General features: G+C 43.2%; 1 protein-coding gene across 8 annotated transcripts in view; it reads right to left on the bottom strand.

Annotated features, from left to right (window-relative positions):
* PAK5 (p21 (RAC1) activated kinase 5) overlaps positions 1–22,152 on the bottom strand; it is a 167,118-nt gene that overhangs the window by 25,489 nt on the left and 119,477 nt on the right. For 6 of the 8 annotated variants that reach the window (XM_085218981.1, XM_085218984.1, XM_085218982.1 and 3 more), the window contains 2 exons: positions 19,517–19,616; positions 13,605–13,819 (listed from right to left, as the gene is read on the bottom strand). In XM_085218981.1, coding sequence (XP_085075107.1) covers positions 13,605–13,819; positions 19,517–19,616 — 315 coding nt within the window. The remainder of the gene's footprint in view (positions 1–13,604; positions 13,820–19,516; positions 19,617–22,152) is intronic. The other 2 variants (XM_085218985.1, XM_085218986.1) reach the window with 1 other exon arrangement.

Here is a 22,152-nt window from a genome sequence, read left to right as displayed (position 1 = left end):
ACATAATAGCTTTTATGTTCACCCATCAGCTCTGCAGTGCGTTTTGCTGGGGCTTTTCAGTGGGAGCAGGTCTGAAGGGGTCAGATGAGCTGTCAGCATCAGGCTCCTGCTGCTGCATGCCAGCTATTAGGAGCCCTATAGAACTCGTCCATGGTACACTGCAGACACATTTCTAAGCACACACTGGCATCGCCAAAATTCTTTTGCTGCTGCACAATAAAGACAGCACAGCAGAGAGCTGAGCTTGTTATAATACACAGCCCTCAAGTGTGTACATGCAATATTACTGCATCAATTAATCCAATACTGGCAACAGCAGAGAATAGGTAAGAAGCTGGGAAAACGTTGGCACGGCCACATGCTAATTACTGAAAGAATTGATAATGTAGAAACGAAATTAACATAGCCCGAAAAATATACATTACTCAATGGATTGAAATAAAGGTATAGCCACAGGCTTGAGACAAGCATAATAATCTTAACAACAACACTACTGCCAGCTGTTTAAAATTCCTCAAAAGTGAAATGATGGAAAACTAGAGAAAAGCCTAACCAAAACTGCACTGTGCAATTTGTCAACCTGCACAGCAGTTTTAAAACTTAGTTGCTATAACAACAAGAGCAACATTTCATTATAATCTCATTCACTGGTGATCTTTTTGACAATTTAAGATACAGAAACTTTAACAAAACATTTAGTTTTAAAATTCCACTGAAATATCTACATTCTAGTAACTTCTGGATTGTTTGTTGGTTTTTTTTTGCTTTTTTTTGTTAATTTTTTAAAACACAAGCATTGTCATTATATGTCATTTGAAATATTATTAGAGGATATTAAACATCCAATGTAATTGATTTGAGCCTCTTTATACAGTATATTATATATAAATATATTTATAGATTTAAATATATTTATATATATGTATATTATATATATGTGAAATTCTGTATGTAATATGTTTACAAAGATCTATCAGACATACAAGAAATGAGGGTAAGTGTGATTTAAAAGTTTTAGTTTGAGTGAGAAAATCAGTGTGTCTGTTAGTGATGAGCTATGTGAGCTCAGCAGCGAGAAGAATGGAGAATGAATGGCTTTCCCCCAGATCCCTCCGCACTCCTGCCACTCAATACTGCCCAGCTCTTGGGCAGATCCCCAACCCAGACTGATACTGAGAAGCACATTCAAGAAACATAATAATATGATTATGCCAGTTTGGACATTCCAGAAATGTAAAAAAATTTCAAGGAGAAGAAAGCAAAAAAATGTGAGAGGAGGAAGAATTGATAACCTATTTAAAGATCTCTTGTTCCATTGACAGATTCCCTGAGAAGGCAGAGTAGAGGAAGTAAAATTATTTCCCTCTGGAGTTTTTAATGCTTAGATTGTGCCATACTGTATACAAGCACTGGATAGGTGTCCCCACCAGAGAAACTATTTTACTGAAAATGGTGAAGAAATGTGAGATAATACAATATAAAAGGAATCAAGAATTATAAATCAAACAAATGTGTAAGGGGGGGTCTCCTATCATGTGCTGCAAGCTCAGTGGTGCGGAGCAAAAAAGAACGTCCTTCACAACACTACATCACTCTGTATCTCCCTCCCAGAAGCCACATGGGAAGGAGCAGAGCGCTCTGGGGACTGCAGACCTCTCTTAGCAGCTGTCACAATTCCATCCATTCACTGCATAACGTCATGATATGGAATACTTATGGAAAACCATGACAATAGCTCTCCCCCTTTCAAAATCACATCATCTGCTAGGACATCAGTGCCAGTGTTGTTTTGTGCTTGTTGTTCTTTATTTTTCCAGAGGAGGGTGCAAATCAAACTCACTAAGGACGTACCAAGTGGTAGCTGTGATCCAGCTCCCACTGGTGTGGTTGTGGCTTGAAGCATCCCACAGCCCTTACAGGGCAGTGTTCCACAGCTTCCCACCTTGTGGGAATGGAATGTTGTTTCTGCATTTGATATTAAAAAGAGCAATTGGTTTGAAGAAGTAGAACATAATGCATTTGTATTCTGTAACTTATCCTTAGAAACAGTTGATCTAAAAAGTAAAATACTATATATGTTAGTGGCATGTTTTAGAAACATTATTCCTGAATTAAGTGATTCTTTCTTGCAAAACTGTAATAGTTATTAAATGTTCCAAACAATGCGAGTACAGTGTGTTAGGGATTAGAAAACATATTGTAGAGTTGTTCTGTTAGGATAAGAAGTTCCCAGCAAAAGAAAAACAGATTTAGCAAACATCAAAGAAGTTAGGGCCTCTACACAAGGGCAAACTGTCTCACTCCGTGAGAAGGTTGGGATATGACAGGCAGACACCAAGATACTCCCCTGTCTTTCTCCCAAGCTTATCTTCGTGGAAAGAAAGACAAGCAGATATCCGCAAAATAAAGATCAGGTGTGGAATAAGCTAATTAACTAACTACAGATTTACACTTATGCAGCAAAAATTTATGTTTGTCCAGTGTTTCCATGTTTAAGAGTCGAGAAGACTGTGAACCTAAAGTACTCAGCCAATGAGGAACCAGGGGAGAAAGAGAGAAGCGTCGGGGAATAGGGAATAAAAAATGCAACTCTGTTTTCTGGGTGCTCTCCTGCTTGCAGGAGGCCCGCCATTGCAATTGCGAATAAAATCTGCTTTATCAGAGATACTGTCCTAGAAAATTATTTGGATATTTCCAACAACCTGGACTGACTTCAAAGACAACTAAAAGCTACAATACTCGAAACAAATCTGGAAATGTGGAAGGAAAAAGGCCATGTTTGATATCAGTGACATCCTTCCCTCCAAAAAACACAATTCTGCTTTTCAGTGTCTACAACAGAAGAAGGCTAGAAAGTCACGACCTCAATCACAATGAAATATCACCTCAGGCAGAGCTGCATGTGACATGAATAGTTCGATATCAAATGACAGAATTAAGGGCAGTTAATGTAAAGCAAGTGTTCCTACTGTATCTCAAAAATCTGGGCTTGAGAATTGATTCATGCCTGGATTACCGATGTGCTCTGGGAGAAAAGTGCGAGCAATGCTTTCTGTACAACATCCTCATCCCGAGGCACGATGCAGATGCAGAGGCTGTAATTCGTGAAAGCACACTGCAGTGTAAGCCCTCGTTGTAGCTTGAATGACATTTCCCCAGATGAGATTCCCCTCATGTCCTAAACATACCCATTAATAAACGTGAGGTTGATGGAGTATTAACCCAATTAATGATCCTGGTGCTTTTTTTCTTACTGAAAGATTTTGGCTGTAGCTTGATGGAGCATTCTGAAATACTGAAGTAAATTCCCACATGGTAACATCTAATGCTAGGGAAGTAATTGCCTTTATCTGACAGCTGTGGCAGGAGGACACTTGTCTGGGAGGGCAGAGAGGTTCTGCGGTCACTCCATTGCAGTCTCTTCGGCTTTAATTAAAACAAAGATTTTGACAGTCTGACAATTCATAAGAAGCAATTTTAACCATATTACTTTCCATTGCAATTTACCACAGTAAATGAGGTTTCATGAATGGCACGTTTGAAAAAAAAGTCAACATGTTTCACATAAGCCTAGCAAAGCATAGGCTCGTGATGGTTACTGCAGTGAGGGATTTGTATGCCTAGAGTTACAATGCCAAGGAAGACTGGGATAAAGTGTGTGGTGCACTGGTCACACTGGAGGGAAAGAGGTCACCAGTGCTCTGAGAAATAAATTCCTCTGCAGTCGGTGCTGTGAAAACGCTGTCTGTGAAATGCTTCAGTATCATGGCCTTAAGAATGGCGAGAAAGTTTCAAAGCTTTTTAAACCTGATCAGTGTCTCTGAGTATTGTGAGATCCTTCATAAACATAATGCGATGGGCGAGCAATTGGCTGATGGGTCAGTCCCAAAAAGTTGCAATAAATGGGGTTACACCTGGCAGGTGTCATTAGCAGGATTCCTCTATGGCTCCATTTTAGGGCTAGTTCTCTTTAATAGCTTCATATATCATATGAACTACCATACTCCGATGTAGGATAGAAGGTGTTTTGACAACTCTGCTGATGATAATAAAGTTTGAGGAGTTGTTGATTCCACTGAGGGTAGAGAGCCCTCGCAGAAAGATCAAGACAAAGTGGAGAGCTGGGCAATCACCAACTGCATGGAGTTAATGTAACAGGATCAGCGCTGGATTCTGCACCTAAGAAGGCACAACCCTGACTACATTTACAGACTGGGGGGCTGAGAGGTTGGACAGCAGACCCACTAAACGCGATGGTTGACAGCAAGTTGTACGTGAACCAGCAATGTGCCCCGGCACCAGGAGGGCCAACCTGGGGGGCATCAGGCCCAGCGCTGCCACCAGGTGAGGGGAGGGGCTGTCCCCTCTGCTCTGCACTATGCGGCCTCATCAGCAGAGGGGGTGCAGTCTGAGTGCCACGGCACAAAAAGGATGTAAAGCTATTAGAGAGTATCCAAGGGAGGTCTGTGTAGATGGGGAGTGGTCTGGAGGACAAGCTGCGTGAGGAGCGTTGAGGCCCCTGGGTTTGCTCAGCCCAGAGCAGAGGAGCTGAGGGAAGGCCTCATGGCGGCTGCAGCTCCTCGCAGGGAGCGGAGGGCAGTGCTCTGCTCTCTGGGGACAGCGTGGAGCTGTGTCAGGGAAGGGGCAGCTGGGGATTTAGGGACAGGGTCTGCCCCAGAGGGCGGTGGGCACAGAACAGGCTGCCCAGAACAGTGGGCACAGCCCTGGTGCAGGAGCTCAGGGAGCATCTGGACACTGCTCTCAGACACTGTGTCTGATTTTTGGGTGGTGCTGTGTGGAGCTGGGAGTTGCTCTGTTACCTTTATGAGTCCTTTTCAGCTGGAGATATTCTACAATTCTATAATTCATCTTTTCCCAAAATTTCACTTTTTGATTTAAGACAATTTAGAAATCTGCATTAGTAAAAGCAGTAAAAAAGCAGTAAATTTGTAACAATTTCATACATGTTGCAAATTACAGTTTCTGCTTCCAAGTAAATAAATTTGTTCCACAAGGTACACTGTAAGTGTACCAACAGAAATGCCCCACGTGGTACTAAACCTCACTGAGTGATTTTTACCCAAACATGGATAGACATGCAGAGTGCTCTTGCACAGGAATCTGTGCTCAGTTAACTTTACCAGGCAACTGCAAGGAAAGACTCAAAGAGTCTTTATTTATTCACTCCTGCAAATGAGAAGTGCAAACCAAACACTTTCTCTGCAGGAAAAAAAACACAGAGAGAGACTTCAGAGGACCATCCTCATTGTAACTCACAGGGATGATAGTAAGGACAACACCACAAGCTCATTACAAGAACATGCTGAAACATTTCTGGAGGAATCCTGATTTCTGTTGCAAGTTTTCTAAGGGAATACTGATGTAATTGATCTGTAGGGCTGTGACACCACCAAGCACAATGATCTCCCTGTAGCACACTGTCCCTGACATGCTTCACGAACCCATCTGCCTGGAGAAGTGCTGCTCCCTGTCCTCCCTCCACTGTTCTGGCCAGAAAAGAAGGGCAGTGTGACCCCTGAATGGTGCACAGCTAACTCTGCATGAACTGCCATATGATATGTGGAGAAATGAGACTCTGCTCCCAGCCTGCCTCCTGTCCCCAAGACTTTTACCTGGGTGGTTCATAAAAGCTAATTTGCTTAAACCAAGTTTCTGCGCTTACAGATCCCATGGCTACTAGAAAGTGATATTTCAAATGGAGGCATTTTCACTGGAAGTTTGTGCTGTGTTCTGGGAATTACTAAATGCCAATTAAGACACAGACAGAAATTACTGTTTTGTTTGGACTAAATACATTTCATAATCTCTCGCTGTTTAACTGTGTGTTCCTAATTAAAGCCTGTTGGGTCTGAAGTTTGCGATTACAAAGTGTAAGCCCCCAGCCTACATACATCCTTTCTGTTCACTTTTCTCTCCCCAAAGATCTGTATCTAACATGCTCTTATTTTTTCTGGCCTGCACATTTCAGCCCATGAAAGTGGCACTTCAGCAGAAAAACTGTTTAAAGTTCTCCAAGGACAAGTCAGTGTTGATCTCCTGTAGTACACAGCACTTGCGTGCCGTAATTGGATCCTGTGTGAAGGGGAGTGCAAAAAATAAATGGCAGCAAATCAGCTTCAAATTCCTGGAGAGCCATCAAAGCCCAGACCTAATTATTGCAGAGCAGGAGACAAAAAAAAAATCCCATTTACACCTGGTGCTTTGGCCTCACAGGTAAGTGAGCTGCTTGGCAACACGGTCTTCCTCCTGATCCTACTGCTTTTGATAGTACTCTTTAGAACATAGTTTAGTGGGACTATGACCAAGATGGTTTATGCTCTATACAACAATGGACCAAAACAGGTTTATCTGTAGATCTAGGAATAAATGTATCATGGAGACATGCAGAATATGTAGCTACTATGCAATTATAGTCATGGCATGCTTAAATGCAAGCCCAAGTAGCAAACACTGTCCTACTACTGATGTGAACTGCAAGTGCTATATATTTTGTATATAAATATCCATTGTATACGGAAATCTTTTCCACAAACCCATTACAAAAGGAGGATAAAAGCATATCTTTAAAAGTGCCATCAGGAACACCAAAGCAGATTTGTCTGCTGTCTGTACCCACGTATGTCATGCAGTGAGGCGAATTTCCAGAGATTCCTTGCTGCCACCTAGTGTTTCGCACTGACAGGCAATGAAGAAAAGAAACTTTCTAGTGTCTCCGCAGCTTTACATTTACACAATGTTGGCAGAACTGCTGGGGTTCAGCCAGTCCACAACAGCAACCGCCGCCCCAAAGCACCACCTGTACCTGCCTAGTCCCGCATAGGCCTGAGTCCTGCTTCTATCTCCACAGAGTTTATGGGTCAGAGCAAAGTTTTGGCGGCCAAAACCTTGCCTAAACAAACAGGAAGAAAATAGCAGCCAGGTTAAGAGTGATGGAGTCAGAGCCCTGCATGTCAGGCAGTACACGGGGAGTATGGCTCATTTATCAGGGCAGGTGAGAGAAGATACTGGAACATCTCTAAATTTATCATCAGAGACTAACTTCTACACTAAAAAAAGAATGTGATTAAAGTGTCCTTGCGCAGGATCTAATTCTCGGCTCATTTCAAGCTATACAGCGCTACCTGGAGAGTGCGCCCAGTCTGGTACTCCCAGAGGAGACTGGATTCAATTTCTGAAATGCTGATACTGAGAATATGCCTTTTTTTGTGTGTGGACCTGTAGGTGAACATCTTTATTGAGCTCTAAATCCTCAGCAGATGCAGACAGTGAACTGAAGATTCACATGCAAACTTTACTTAGCGTATTGCAAGGTCCTACACCACCTACATAAGCTCTGATCAGTATAACTGAAGCTTGAAAAAAACACAGCCCTTGCAAAACTTCTCCAACATTAACATTACTTAGAATCACAATACTGATGCAAACAGCATTTTTTATTATTTATATTGGAAAAGAACACAGTATGAAAGCAAAGCAACAGCTGATCAAGGACTTCCTTGCTCAGAAAGCCAGAAATGCCAGACTGTAAAGAATAACTGAGAATGTATCAGGGAAAAGTACCATGGAGAAGAAGTGCCTCCCTCATTCTAGGATGACTATAGCCTGCAGGTGTGACTGTAGTAAAAAAAAATTGCATGCATCAGTTAGTGTACTTTTGACAGAGGTGAAGAAGAGAACAGATCTGAGGAGGATACAAGGAACAGAGAAACTAGTATTAATGGAGTAGGTCTGCATTTCATCTGAACTTCCTGCCTGCGGACCATCAGTGCAGAGGGACAGGCAGTTTGCAGCACAATGGTGCCAGGAACTGTCATTACAACAGCCCTGCTCTGCATTCCTTCCCAAGGTGTGCTGTATCCAAGGCTGCCAGGGTTGCATTGATCACCGAAACCAAAGACTTCAAAAGAAAAAACTGAAACAAACAATTTATGATCTCTAAGATGTGTCCTCTTCCAGATGAAATTATTTACATTGAGACTGCATTTTCCATAAAATGAACTGTTAATATGAAAAGAAATTGCTCCTATTCCCTTATTCAGGCATTTTCTGTCTTGAACTAAACTCTTTACTCAGCAGCAATATTATTCCAAAGGACTGCAGTAAAAACCTGTAATTTTATGAAACCAAACAAGGATCAATTAAACTGAAAGCTTCCATCATGAAGTGTAGTACATATGAACCTATGTGGCTGATTTTTATTTGTACAGTGACAGATTTCCTCTACTACTACACAAAATTGGCAACACGGCTCTTCTCACATGAAGCATGTGTCACGGTAAGACACATTCTCGGACACTAGGTGGCATATTTGCATTACATCTGTACAAGGAGATTCAGAAGAGATGCCATCACTTAGAAATGGGGGAAATCAAATAGCCCTCAAGAGTGAACTGAAATACGCTGCAGTAATTCTTACAGGCACCACATAGCATTAAATGCATTGCGGTTTAGTCATCAAAATAAATTGAAAGTAGAACTGCGTAACAGCACTATTTAAAATGTGGCTGAAAATACTTGTAGATGAAAATAATTGCAAAGAAAGGGCCCTCTCCAGGTCATCCAACCCCACCTTCTGCTTGGAGCAGAGGCAGCATTGATGACCTGTCAGGTTGCTCAGGGCAGTGTTCATTACAAGCTGCCCTCTGTGAGAGTTCAGCCTCTCCGGGTCACCGTCCCACTGTTCAAATCACACTCACTGGCAAAACCTTTTATTTCCACACAACATTTTCTCAATGCTGCAAGGTGTTGGCTCTTGCCCTTTTTTAAAGCTTTTCCTCTGACCTTAGCTCCTCGTAGACCAGCACATGCCAGACCCCATGTGCAATCTCAAAACAAGCAATTAGGAAACCTGAGTTCATAAGCATGAATGATCACAGTGCGGCTACAAGGAAGGCCCACAAGGTGTCAGCAGCCTTTTGTGTCTTGTTCTGGTGAGAGCAGTGCTGTAGACCTGCAGCTTCCTGGTGGATGGGAGACAGCCTTCTTCAAGCAAGAATCTCCAACTGTCCCATTCATGGAGGCATCATGGAGGAATAAATAAAATCAAGGAGCTGTCAAGGAGACAGAAAAACGTGGAAAGACAAGGAAGAGAGGGCAGGACAAGCACCGCTTTGTCCAAGTAGGTCAGGGAAGAAAAGGAGCATGTCTGCTACTTGTTCTGTCAACACACACAGTAAACAGAAGCTTCGGTTTTCTAGTCAGAACTATTAAGAGAGCCACAGCCAGTAACTCATTTTTGGATTATTTTTCCCCATCTTATATACAGGCTGAAATATAGTAGTAGAAGCTTAATAAGGTTTAAAGGATTACAGTTAATTCGCTGCTATCCAGGTCGATGTTTGGGATGCAATAGTGGTGGAAACTAAAATTACAGATAGGATAAAACATATAGGTTGCAACACTGAAACAGGATGAATGGGAGGAAAGTCAGTGACTCCGCAGTCTGCCACGTCAGAAATTCTCTGCCCTGCAAAGCCCACACATTGCACAACACCAGGTAAATGAACTGCAGCAGGCTAATGGCACAACCACTATGCATCTCAGAAACAAATGGCATTTTTTTCCTCCAATAACTGACGGAAAAGCAAAGTAGCTCCTCTGTTAACTGCACTGGGAAACACAAGAAGGGATTTTAACAAGTCCTCCGTGCCACCCTGTTCCTGCTGACAGCCATGGACATTCAAGCATCTTAATGAAGCACCTTTACAAAGCCAATGCTAGGCTCTCATCAAAAATCTCCCAAATAAGGCTTCTCATACTTGTTTTCCTAATACTTTTAGCAGAGTGTAGAAAGCATGAAGAATTCATTGAGTTTTGCTGCCCAAGTGCAAAGTGTTTGCGTAGCTATTGACGCTGAAGCTTTCAAAAATTAAGGGGCTGGAACTCAAGTACAGCGTAAAAGCAATATCAGGCCAAGCATGTTGCATGCTGAGGACAAACAATCAAACCCTGAATTGCAAGTACACGTAGGACAAATGCAAAATACTGAAGCAAGAGAACTGAAAGGCTTAATATCAGATCTCAGGCTTCATGAAATCCATTTTAAGTACAGTAAGACATAGGTCACACGGAGATGCTTTCAGTGTAAAATCAGCCTTTTATGAAAAATCTCTCCCAACACCCAAAACCTACAATCACCTTGTCACTTTCCATTTCCCATGAAACCTTCTGCGTCACTTTTACTCATTCTTGCTGGTGTCTGAAATACACAGCACTTTGCTCGTATCTGGGTCATCCACACTGATAAGGGGAATCCTATTATCATTATTCCTTGTAGTGGAAATGAATGAATTTGTACAACCAGCTCAAGTTAGTATTCAAGCTCAGATATTACCATGACGAGCCACTGCCAGCCACGTGCAAAAGGACTAAATGCCTTTAATCCAGCCAGTGCAGAGACACAGCAATGAGTCTCCTGGTGGGAGGAATCATTCCCAGGATATTTGGGAGACCACAGTGCTGCCTCTTCATCACCTCTGCTCCTTTTAATACAGATGGAACAGTTAGAAAATGTATGGCTTACTGTTTTACTCAGAGGGATACAGTATATGAACCATCAGTTTCTATCTGTTTTGCAGACTGAGAAACAAGCAAACAACCCTAGTGGGGAAGACAGCAAAACCCACAGAAATCAACAAAAGCCCTTCCCTTCCTCTGCTTTGGCTTTGGGTTAGGATGAAGCTTTGGGTAAAGCACAAAGCAAACAAAAATCAATTCTGTCTCAAAAGCCAGAAATCACTCTCTTTAGCTCTATAACCTGTGCTACCACTCAGTCACAAAGGAGTCCCTCTAAGCAGAACACCTCTGCCTTGCACTGCACTTCTGGTCAATGCAGAACTAATTAAAAATACAATAAAAATAATAAATGCAGAATAGACAAGTTACAGAACTGCAGAAACCTCTGTAAGGACCAACTCTGGTTGAATGCCTCAGCTTGACTTCATACTGTGACTCAGGATACACTTCATTATCAATCTTCTGTTACACCTCAGTGCATTTACAAGTGTGTTAATTAAACCACATCAACTGCTGAGTGGAAAAGGGGAAAACTGTAGCAGTGTTATGGTCTTGCAGACTATGGCTTCCATCTTTTAAATGCAAATGCATTTAATATCATCAGTTCTCACTTAAATCATGAAGTCCTCAGTGTGTAAATCCCTTTTTAACAAAGCTAAAGGTGTTCGGGAATTTGCACATATACAAAATTGTTCTGAATTACGTTTACTTCAGTAATGCTTATACTTTCAGTTTTGGAGTGGCCACAATTCAGTTTATCTCTGTAAGTTACGTCAACTTAAATGCACTAATTCTTACCATGGAATGAAATTATTTATTGCAATAAAATTAAAAGCAAGTTCTCAGATAGTAGTCACTGTTCTTAGTTGGCCGTAAGACCAACTCTTTTGCTAGCATTATGGAGGAGGCCTACTTCAATAGGCTGCAGAAGTCTTAGGGAAAGTAACTGGAGAGTGAAAGCACAATCTCTTGAGTCCTTCAGTTTTAATCCCAATTCCTTTTTCAACTCTGCCTTTGGAATGACGGCATGCAAATAACTGCAGTTTGTGGAATCTACTTCCAAATTTCATCTTCCATCTATGCAGACAAACCTTCCTATGGGTCGCTCTGCCCCACTGCCATTGTTGGGATGGGGGGAGAGTTACAGAGAAACCATTACCAGGAGATGCACCATGGCACGATGCTGTTGGATGTATAGATGCATTATAAACCACTGTGGCCCAAGACTATATCAGGAGAACAAGCTCAGCTCAGGAGCTGTATTTTGGCTCCTGGCCCCAGCCTGCTTCCGAAGAAGCCTCTTCTGGCAAGGTAAGATTTAGTTCAGAACAGAATTCCCATTACATGGGAGTAATACATAGACCTCCTCCATATATAGACAGACGTTTGATAAACAAACAGAAAAACAAAAAGAGACCATTTCCTGGAAAACTGTCCATGCTTTTCTCCATTTATAAGTGCTGCAGTTATTCATTCAGGGCTCGATCCTTCACCACAGTGTATATTGCCTCATCAGAGCTCTACTCACAAATAAAACTATGCATGTATGTGTCCATTTGCAGCACTAGTCCTAGACTCACACTTCTTTTAAGGTGTTTAGAAATCTAATTTTAAAGCATTTTAAACTTAAGGATTTATGGTTCCAGAACTACAGAAAATAGATGGTATTGCTGCAAGATAAGAAACCGATTTAAGACATCTTTATGCATTCATGTCCCAAGGATATTTTGGTGTTTAAAAGGGCTGTGAAACACATTTGCTCTTCTACTCCATCTGGCAAAGGTTTGCCTACTTTCTGCAAATTATTCTGGGCCTCATTTATACAATGAAGTGTTTTATCACAGCAAAAAATCCAAGACTTTGCTTTTTACCCTTTATCCTGCAGCAACGCCCAGCAATCCTGATCAGCGAGTGCTGAGTGTCCTTCAGGTGCAGGCAGCAAATGCAAATTTCGCAAAGAGCACTTATCAAATATAAATACAGGGTCTGCGCTCTCAGGATTATCTGATTTTCCCTTGCTTCAGAAAAATCCGTGAGGATGAAATCCTAAATTTATCTTTCAGCCACATGACAGCAAGGGATATATGGTACTGCCAGCACGCAGGTGGCATTTACTGGGACATCAGGATGTGCAATTTCAGAACCATTACTAAATGAGGCTGTTTGTCTGACTGTATCTTGCACTTCTAAGGACGGGTAGCTCAGAGCCAAAATGGCACCCATCTAGTGCTGCTCTATCCTTTGAGCAATGTTTTTTCACCACCTGTCTGGTCTGAATTTCCCAAGCCACAGCTTGGGTCTGCTCCCTCCATACTATCACCCAGAGAAGGGCTCTGCTCCACCATCTGCATTAACCTGCAGGTGCTTGCAGGTGGCAACAAGATCCCTCCCTGAACTTTTTCCTGGGCTTAACAAACAATACAATTTTTTTCCTTCCTTGTACTTATCCCTCCCTGCCTGCCTTTGCCTCAAGCACCTTTCTTAAATTAATTATCAAGGAATTTTATGCTGCAGAGGAGCAACATTTGGAGACTCCACTGGGACTTGCGGCTTTTTCTTCGGCAGCCCAGGAATGCGAACACATGGCCCAAGTAAGGCCTGTGACACATACTCTTCTGGGACAAGTTTTATAAATACAGTTTTACCTCATAGCTCTAGTATTAAACATTTGGATTTCCAATTCTCTGTGCTTGCAGCTCTGCCCCTTTGCCCCAGCCATGCCTGCTTCCCAGATGCTCTTGGTGATGCAAACAAACATCTTCTGTCCCTTGGTGCTCGGTGGCCAAGCCTGACATGTCTTCCTTCTGATCTCCTTTACATTTCTAGCAATGTGGGCAGAGTAAGGACACAGAAGTGGTTACATCACAGCTGTCAGATAACCCTTCACTGAGATGTAGTTCCATACAGAAATTAGAAAAAGAGGTGCCCAACGACACCTCATGCAGCAAGTACTTTCTCAGTGCAAACGCAGGCATTTTAAGGATAAGCTCATGCACAGCTTCAACTATGCAATTATAGATAGGTCAGGAAATTCAAAAGCAACAAGACAGAAAGATCTTACACAATACCTTCATAGGTGCGAGCTGAATGGGAGTGATGCATGATGGGTCCACCATAGGCTTCGGCCTGTTGGCCGTGTCCGCCAGCAAGCTGTGCCATTGCTGAGGTAGTCCTGTGAACTTCTGCTCCCGGTGGTCAAAGCCAGTATGGACACGATGCTCGAAGTTAGAGGGCCCAGAAATTTCAAGCCTTTTCTTTTTCTTTCCGAACATGGTGGAAAAACCTGGAGAAGTAACAGGGAAAAAAACATCTTAATGCTTTGCTGCAGCCATCAGCTGTTCACTCTGCCATATGGACAATTCTGCTGGATGTTGTTAGCCAAATACCTACATAGATTTTCCTCCAAGCGTACCATCTTTGAGGTCTATCCCCCTTCTCAGAGGACATTCTCAGAGGAAATCTCTGTTTGAGATTTCACATACTTAACTAAGTCTCTAATCTACACGTCAATGATACCTTCTGAAAAAAGAAACTGCCCCCATAAGCAGAAGAGAAGGCCCCAGGTCTTACTTCCTACTCCTTCCTCTGCTAGCCTGCTTGTGCTGCAAGGTACATCCCACAAAAGCTCACAGCCCCAAGCTTTACAGTTGCAGCTCTATACTGCTTTGTTCAAACAGCAGCACCCTGACACACCACTAGAACAAATACACAGCTTTACATCTTAAATCTATATGCTACATCTCACAGAAAAGACAACTCAACCTAGCTGAGAGCCTGGCCCCTGTATGTTCACAGCTGGATTGCAGCCAGCAGCAGTGAAAGCAGATTTTATTCTCACATTGCCATTTTAGATGGTGTGTGCATATCTAAACTGATCTGGTCTAAGTACCTTCATCTGCATTTGTAATGGGTCCTGCTTAACAATACTATCAGATGCCATAATCATTACATTCACACAGCACCAATTGTCATTCTGATGGCAACAAGGTCCTGTGAAAGACAACAGTGCATCTCCAAAGTACCTGGGTTTTTGCTTGAGTGGGTGCAGCTTGTTAGCTTGGGACCAGCACCCTCAGGCGGGATTAATTACAGCAAAGGCCTACTCATTTAGAGGTGCATGACGCAGGAATAGCTCATTCTTTTTTTCTGCAGATGATGCACACCACCTGCATTAATCTGGATGGGAAGAGAGAAGTCCCTCTGCTACCAATGCCACACAAGCTAGGAACTGGAGGCTGTCAGAGCAACAGTGACCTTCCATGCTTGTATGCTGCTGGACAGACCAAAGTTGACCCTGCTGTCTGGTAAAGTTCTGCTACAGCATTTACTCTGCAGAAACTGAGGTTTTTTGATCAATTACATTAGTTACTTCATGGCATGATTGGAGGCTTAATCAAAATCCTTCTGTTACTATCAAGGTGTTGTTAGCACCCTGGGATGGTTAAATCATACATTACATCCTATTTGTGATGGAAATTCTCCCAAACTTATTTTCTCACACTGCGATCTCAGATGGTTTTTTTGCAATGTGTCTCACAGCCTTGCATCAACTCTAAAAGGAGGAGCTCAACCTGTGTTTCAGGGACTGCTGGACTCTTTTCTCATGGGAAGTACAAGTGCAACTTATTTAGCATCTCTACTATTTAGCACCACTTAATTAGCATCACTGTGGCTGACCAGAGGCACTCAGCTTGGAATATTGTGCTCCAAACTATTTGTTCAAAAACGCTTACAAATGTCAGTGAGGCAATTTGCTCCAAACTTGATTCTGACTTTGTGAGGATTTCAGCTATCTTTGCACTATTTTGTGGTTCAGCTTCACTTTGGCTGTCCCTAGGATGAAAGTGAGTGTGTCTTCCTCCCAGGACAGCTGGAGAGGCAGCAAGAGGATCTGCAGGGGGCATGGGTGGATTGCTGGTGCAAGAAAGGTTTCAGGGCAAAGTGGGAAGAGGAATTAACGGCAAATCAAAAGAGAAGAAAGTATTTGCTCACTGCGTCAGCACAGGAAACAGCCAACATGTTGACCGCTTGGATTAATCCTTGGGTTTCTGGGTCCCACCTTAAACCAGAGCACAGTCCAGTGATAAGGCAAGTTCAGAAGTTACTTTTACAAAGGATTCCAGAAAACTGATGCCTAAGAAAGCAAGAGAAATCCCTGGCCCCAGGGAAACAAAGAAAGGTCCTGCTGCTTTTCAATGAAATATAGCCCTGTTCAAACCCCTCTGCTTGCCTCAAGATAGCTCTCCACCTCGATCTTGTGGCCATTTCAAGTGGGGCTTGCTAGGTCCTAAAGCAACAGAAACAAAAGTATTTGCCTTGAACAGCAGCTACGCAAAGAGGCCAGCAGCTCTATAAAACCTCTCATATCACACAGGAGACTCAGCTGTGAAGACACTGCTTCACCTTTATGGCTCAGGTGAAGCTGTTGAGACAAGCGAAGAAGAAAATACAGTTGCACTGCTGCCATTGCAGAAGAGATGGGATGATAAATCAGGTTTTTGTTCTACTCTCATTCCATCTTACTAGTTCATTAAAAGATCAAGCGCGTTATTAGGAAATTGATTGCTGGCTGCTTTATACCTCCCCCCGTACATTTGCAAGTGAGAATGTCTCCCTTGTGTGTGTTTTCTTTAGATGGGGCAGACATGCTCCTGTTGGCCCCTTTTTTTTTTTTCCTTTTCTTTTTTGCAGGTCTCATCTTCTCTGGCTTCATTTCCCTTCCCTGAAGTCCCTCCAAATTTGCCCTGTTTGACAGTCTCTCCATGTCTGCTAACCTGAATTACCTTCCTCACCTTTTTCTCTTGAAACTTGATATAATCATCACTTTGCTACCAGGCCCTTTTTCCACTTCCAACATTATGACCCTTTTATTTTTCTTACTGATGGTACCTTGCAGCACTTGCAGAAATGTTTCCAGACTAGCCCAAAGTCTTAGTAGTTGAACTCTGTTACTCACTTTAAAGGCTAAGACAGGAGCCAGCAGTTCAGGCAGTAGGTTGTATTCACCATTCATCCATGGGGCTCCACTAATCACAGCTGGCATCAGATCAATGGCACTGGATTGATTTCATTCACCCTCTGGGATTTGAATCTATAAGGCTATTGGAGTTGCATTTTAAACCAGCAGCACTAGAAATTTGCTTCTTCATCTAATCAATACTCGCAGAGTTTCCACTCCAGACTTATTCCCTAATGCAACTACTGGTTGCATGGAACCATTCAGAGCCCCAAACATCAGTAGGTAAAACCTCATCAGCTAGCAATGGCACATATTACCTTTAAAAACAATAATAATTCAACAAGACACTATTAGAATCATAGACTATGCCAAGTTGGAAGATGCTCATCACTGCTTCCAGCACCGTGAGGAGCTGCAGCTGCCATGAGGCCTCCCCTCAGCCTCCTCTTCTCCAGGCTGTTAAACTGTGTTTTGTTATATTGTTCTCCTTCAATTTTAAAATACTACTGCAGATGAATGTAAATGTGAAATTTGGTTCAGTGACACCTTTACTTTCTCAGTAGAATATTTAACTCTCAGATCTGATACTAAGGCCACCATTCACGTAGGGGCAGCAATAGAAGCTCTCCCTTTTGACTGCAGCTCATGCTTACATCAGCTTAAATCGACCGTGAAGCTCTAGCACAGAGACAGGGATACAAGCACCTCATACAACAAGAGACAGACTCAGCCATGCAGGCAAAAGCACAAATGCTGTGCATCTCTGTGGCTGAAGAGCATCTCCCATGGGGCTGTGCCCATGACAGGTGGCCCGGAAACCCAGCTGACAGCACCTCTGACACCACTGGAGTGGGGCAGGAGGGCTCTGGGCACCGCAGGCTCTTCACCAGCTCTTCAAACAGCTACTTGGCACCATCAAAAGGAGCACAGCCCTGTCTGGCTCTTAATGGCATCAATAACAAATGCTGTGTGCTGTCTCTCTGCTTCATTAGCCAGCAAGGTCTCTGTTTCACTGCAAAGCAAAGCTGACCTCTCCTTACCATGTTCCCTCTGAACAACTGGAATTAATATACACAGCAATACCAAGCAAACTTCATTTCATTTGATTTTTCTCTAAGAATAATAACAGGATCATTACAGTTGGAAAAGACCTTAAAGATTATCTAGTCCAACCATCCACCTACCACTAATACTGCCCATTAAACCATGTCACTAAGTACTACATCTACCCTTCCCTTAAATACGTTCAGGGATGGTGACTCCATTATCAGGAAAGGAGCCTGTTCCAATGCCTCACCACTCTTTTGGAGAAGAAATTCTTCCGTATATCCAACCGGAACCTCCCCTGGTGCAATTTGAGGGCACTCCCTCTAGTCCTATTGCTATTTATTTGAGAGAAGAGGCCAATCCCCACCTCTCTACAGCCTCTTTTCATGCAATTGTAGAGAGCAATAAGGTCTCCTCTGAGCCTTCTTTTCTCTAGACTAAACAATCCCAGTTCCCGCACCACTCCTCATAAGATTTGTGCTTCATCCACCAGCTTCTTTGCCCTTCCCTTGACACACTCCAGTGCTTCTACGTATTCTTGTAGTGGGGGGTCCAAAACTGAACATAGTACTCCAGGTGCAGCCACACCAGAGCTGACTACAATCACCTCCCTTCCCCTGCTGGCCATCATGGCCACTTGGGCACATTGGTGGCTCATTCTCAGCCAAGCGTTGACCAGCACCCCCCACGCTGATGCAGCTTTCCAGCCACTGTCCCAAGCTTGTAGCACTGCATGGGGTTGTTGCGACCAAAGTGCAGAACCTGACACTCGGTCTTGCTGAACTTCATCCTGCTAGCCTCAGCCCCCTGATCCAACCTGCCCAAGTCCCTCTGTAAGACCTTCCTACACTCAGGAAGATCAGTACTTCCCCCCAGCTTGGAGTCATCTGCAAACTTACTCAATTCTCTGATCAAAATCATCAATAAAGAATTAAACAGGTCCAGCCACAATACCAACCCCTGGGGAACACCATTAGTGTCTGGTGACAAGCTGGATTTCACTCTATTTACCACCTTCTCTTGGCCCAGCCATCCAGTCAGATTTTTTTGTTTGTTTGTTTGTTTGCTTTTAAATACAGCACTTCATGTAATTGAAGGCATGGTCACATTCTTAGAACATTACCACACATGTAAACATTTACGCTGTGGAGAAGAATCTTCCATGGATTTGCACCTACCTCAAACAGCCTTTGAGAATAGAAGGATGCAGGTCAGGCTGCAGCTGCCAGGGCTGTGTGACCAAACCAACCTCCATTCACTAAGCTTTGTCAAACCAAAATCACTTCAACTACTCTCTCCTTTTCAAACCACAGCACTGAAGCATTGCCGCACGTGAATGATGCCACTTGTCCCCAGCTATATGGGGACATGGTTTGAGGAAGCCAAGCCAGTGACACTTCCTGATTCCGGCTTAGAAGAGCGTTGGTTTTGTCCCCAGAATATGCCATATAAGGTACTTCATCCTCAGACCACAAAAAGAGAAAATTTAATCTTTCTGCCATGACTTTATTGATCTGATATTTAAAAAATGAAGCATTTAATCAACATGGAAAAGCAGTAAACAGCCTGGAGAAATGAATAAATGAAAATGCTCTCCAAGGCTTATCAAACTGTTTTAGCAATAGAAGGCACCAAGGTACGTGAAGAGAAATGATTGACCTCTCCATTTCCTCAGGATGTTGAATGGCATCTGTGCAACATAAACGTTAACAAAATTTCTATCAAGCACACAGAAAGCATTCTTTTAAAGAAAACATTCATTCAGGCACCACTTACCCAATCACTGTCACAGAGCACAGCTATCCTTTTGCAGTTGTTAGCAAAATCTGATTTCCTAATGGAGTTGGTCAAGAAAATATCCTGCAGGCCATGGGGCAATTGCCTGCATTGAGCAGAGACACAGGGAGGCTGGTGGCAGTGGGGGGCTGCCTGCCGGGCACCCTCACCCGTCCCTCCCCATGCCAGAGCACTCACCCTTAACTAAATTCCTCTTGACAGCCTTCAATGTATTCCTGACCATGCCAAGTCTCTCAGCAAGTGGCACCGCTCTGTCCAGCTCCTCCTGCGCTCTCCCCTACCGAACGAGAGGAAATGAGAGCTGTCATACTGCTAAGGTGTTGCTATTTTTGTGGGAATGAGCATAACCAGGACGTCTGTCCTCTGCTTGTAGGTGCTTTGCTAACACACAGACTGGTTGGTTACTGCTACAAGTGTGGGGCAAGGTGATGCTCAGTGCTATGTCTGGGGGGAGGCTGGTATAATAGCTAGTACTGATAGCAGTGCAGTCACTCATAAGGTTTAAGAAACCCTGCCCTGTAACATCCAGTCTTCGTGTTATTCACTTCCCCTCTCAGGAAAGGCACACTCTCTGCTCTGCTGGTGCATGCCAAATGGTTATAACAAAGCTCCATCCAGCTGCTGCAGGAACAGAGGCAATCATGAAAACGCACTATCGGGAGTAATCATGGCACCTCTCACTTAATGCTGCTTAGTGCAGTTCCTAACAAACTGAATTAGACTCATCCAGCAAAGCCTGCCTGTTAGATCTATACAAGGCTGGGAAAAAGTGGCTCCTTTTCATTTGAGTCCTCTTCACACACAGAAATAGTTCACTGATCACCGCAGTGCAATAGACATCAGGACAAGCCCAAATTTCAAGCATGGTTTTTGATGATGAGTCAAGTCATGACATGCTGAAAAAAAACCCTACATCTGAGACACCTGCATGTGGAAGGTTATGGCAGACAGACCAGCAAAGCAAATCTACTTCGTTGCCTGCTGCAACTGCAGTGTGCTGCCTCCCAGTCATATACAGAGGGACCATTCAGGTCCTCGCAAGAGGGTGCATGAACTTAGGGCACCTCCACGGACGCAACAGCCTCTCTATGACAATCTGAAGCCTTGCCCAACTCGTGTCCCTAAGTTTGTCCTATTGGCTACCATGGAGAGATGACAGGTGCTCCGGTTACACAGACTCATATCCTTGGCTCCAGCCATACTCATATCCTAGGACTCTCCCCTGTATGTGAGATAGCGGATATGGAGACAAGCTGATGAATGGAATTGCTGAAAGTGTAAGCTGATGCAAGTAGCCCTGGAGAACAGTGGCACTTATGGCATGTATGGCATGACCAGCTGAAATAAAAGGGAACACAGAACACCTTATGACTTACGGCTTAAGGTGTTCTATGTATCTTTTATCATATCCTAACTAGGAGCTATTCACTTAAATTATCAAATGTGTAAACAGAAGTCTGTGGATTAAGTAGCAACCAAAGGCCAGGCCCTGTTCCCAATGAAAAAGTGGGATATGCTTTTTATTCCCCTCTCAGAAGGGAGCTCTTCTTTTAGATTGAAAATTAGGCAAGTAAGAAAGGTTTATTTCATGTTGTACCTTGAAAACTACCAGGGAGTCCCAAGTGCATCTGCTAGCCACTGACAACAGCACTTGCAATCCCAGACAATCCTGCTGACCAGCAGTGAGCAAAAGACTATGAAATTCCACCATACTTAAAAGCGTAAGATAACCTTATAAATAATATAAAGTGAGATGGGTATTTTTACTTTAAAATTTAGTTCTTAATGACTGCATACCACAGCTACAGAAGTACCATTTCTTTTCCTTATAATTTCAGCAGCCAGATGCTGTGTCCCATTAAATCAAGGGAATACTCTGTGCCCAGCAGCATCACTTGCTGATAGCTACAGGTAGATGCCTGCCCTGGGAAACCTGGAAGTATTTCTTACCCAAAGCTTTTGCTGCGTGAGCACGTGGCTGGGTCATAAATAATCCCTCAGGAAGAGCTCATTTTTCATCATCTGTCTCAGTCCAGCAACATTTTTGCTTTTTAACAACCAGCAATTAGTTCATTTTCAAAGAACAAGCACACACCACAGACAGTCCAGCACTCCACGCTGGTTTTTTCTGCAAGGACTCCCTGTGGTTCCTCTGCTGTACAATCTTGTAGCTTGGGGGCAGGCATGCTATTTGGAAATTGGCTTCGCACATTGAACATTCATCTGCTGTGAAACCCAGAGCACAGGGCTGCATCGAGAGCTGAAACCTCTTGGTGCCTCACAGCTCTGCAAAGGCAGCCACATAGCCACAAAACCTGGCCAAAGCCAACAGCGTTAGCAAATTGCTTCTTTTTTAAAAACTCTGACGAAGAAACAGAGGTTGCAAAATGGGAGATGGGTGTAAGTTGCTTTCCTTCAGTAATTTCTCATTACTAATAATAGTTTTCTGTCATGCAAGTACCCCAGCTATTCTCCTACAGAGCAGACAGAATGTAATAATCCATCATTAGCTTTGCCAGCTTCCATTCTCACTCTGTGATTAATTGTAACCTTTTCCAATATTTGATCATAAGCGAAAAGAGTACAAACTGAGAAGCACAAACTAAATTAATGTGTCAACCAGCTTGCATAGCCAGTACTTGAGATAAATGTGAGTCGGATGGTATTCCATCTCAAGGAGAGAGTTACTGTCTGTTCACTGACTGATGGCAGCTCTGAAATACTCCAGAAGCAAGAGGCAGAATTCACACTGGTTCTCCTTCAGCTGGCACAGCTGCAGCTCCCCGCTGCTGAATCACATCAAAGGAGATCAA

Source organism: Meleagris gallopavo, chromosome 2 (assembly GCF_905368555.1).
Source record: "Meleagris gallopavo chromosome 2, MGAL_WU_HG_1.1, whole genome shotgun sequence".
NCBI classification, from domain to species: domain Eukaryota; kingdom Metazoa; phylum Chordata; class Aves; order Galliformes; family Phasianidae; genus Meleagris; species Meleagris gallopavo.
The sequence above is the reverse complement of the archived record's forward strand: the minus strand, read 5'-3'. Positions and strand labels throughout refer to the sequence as shown.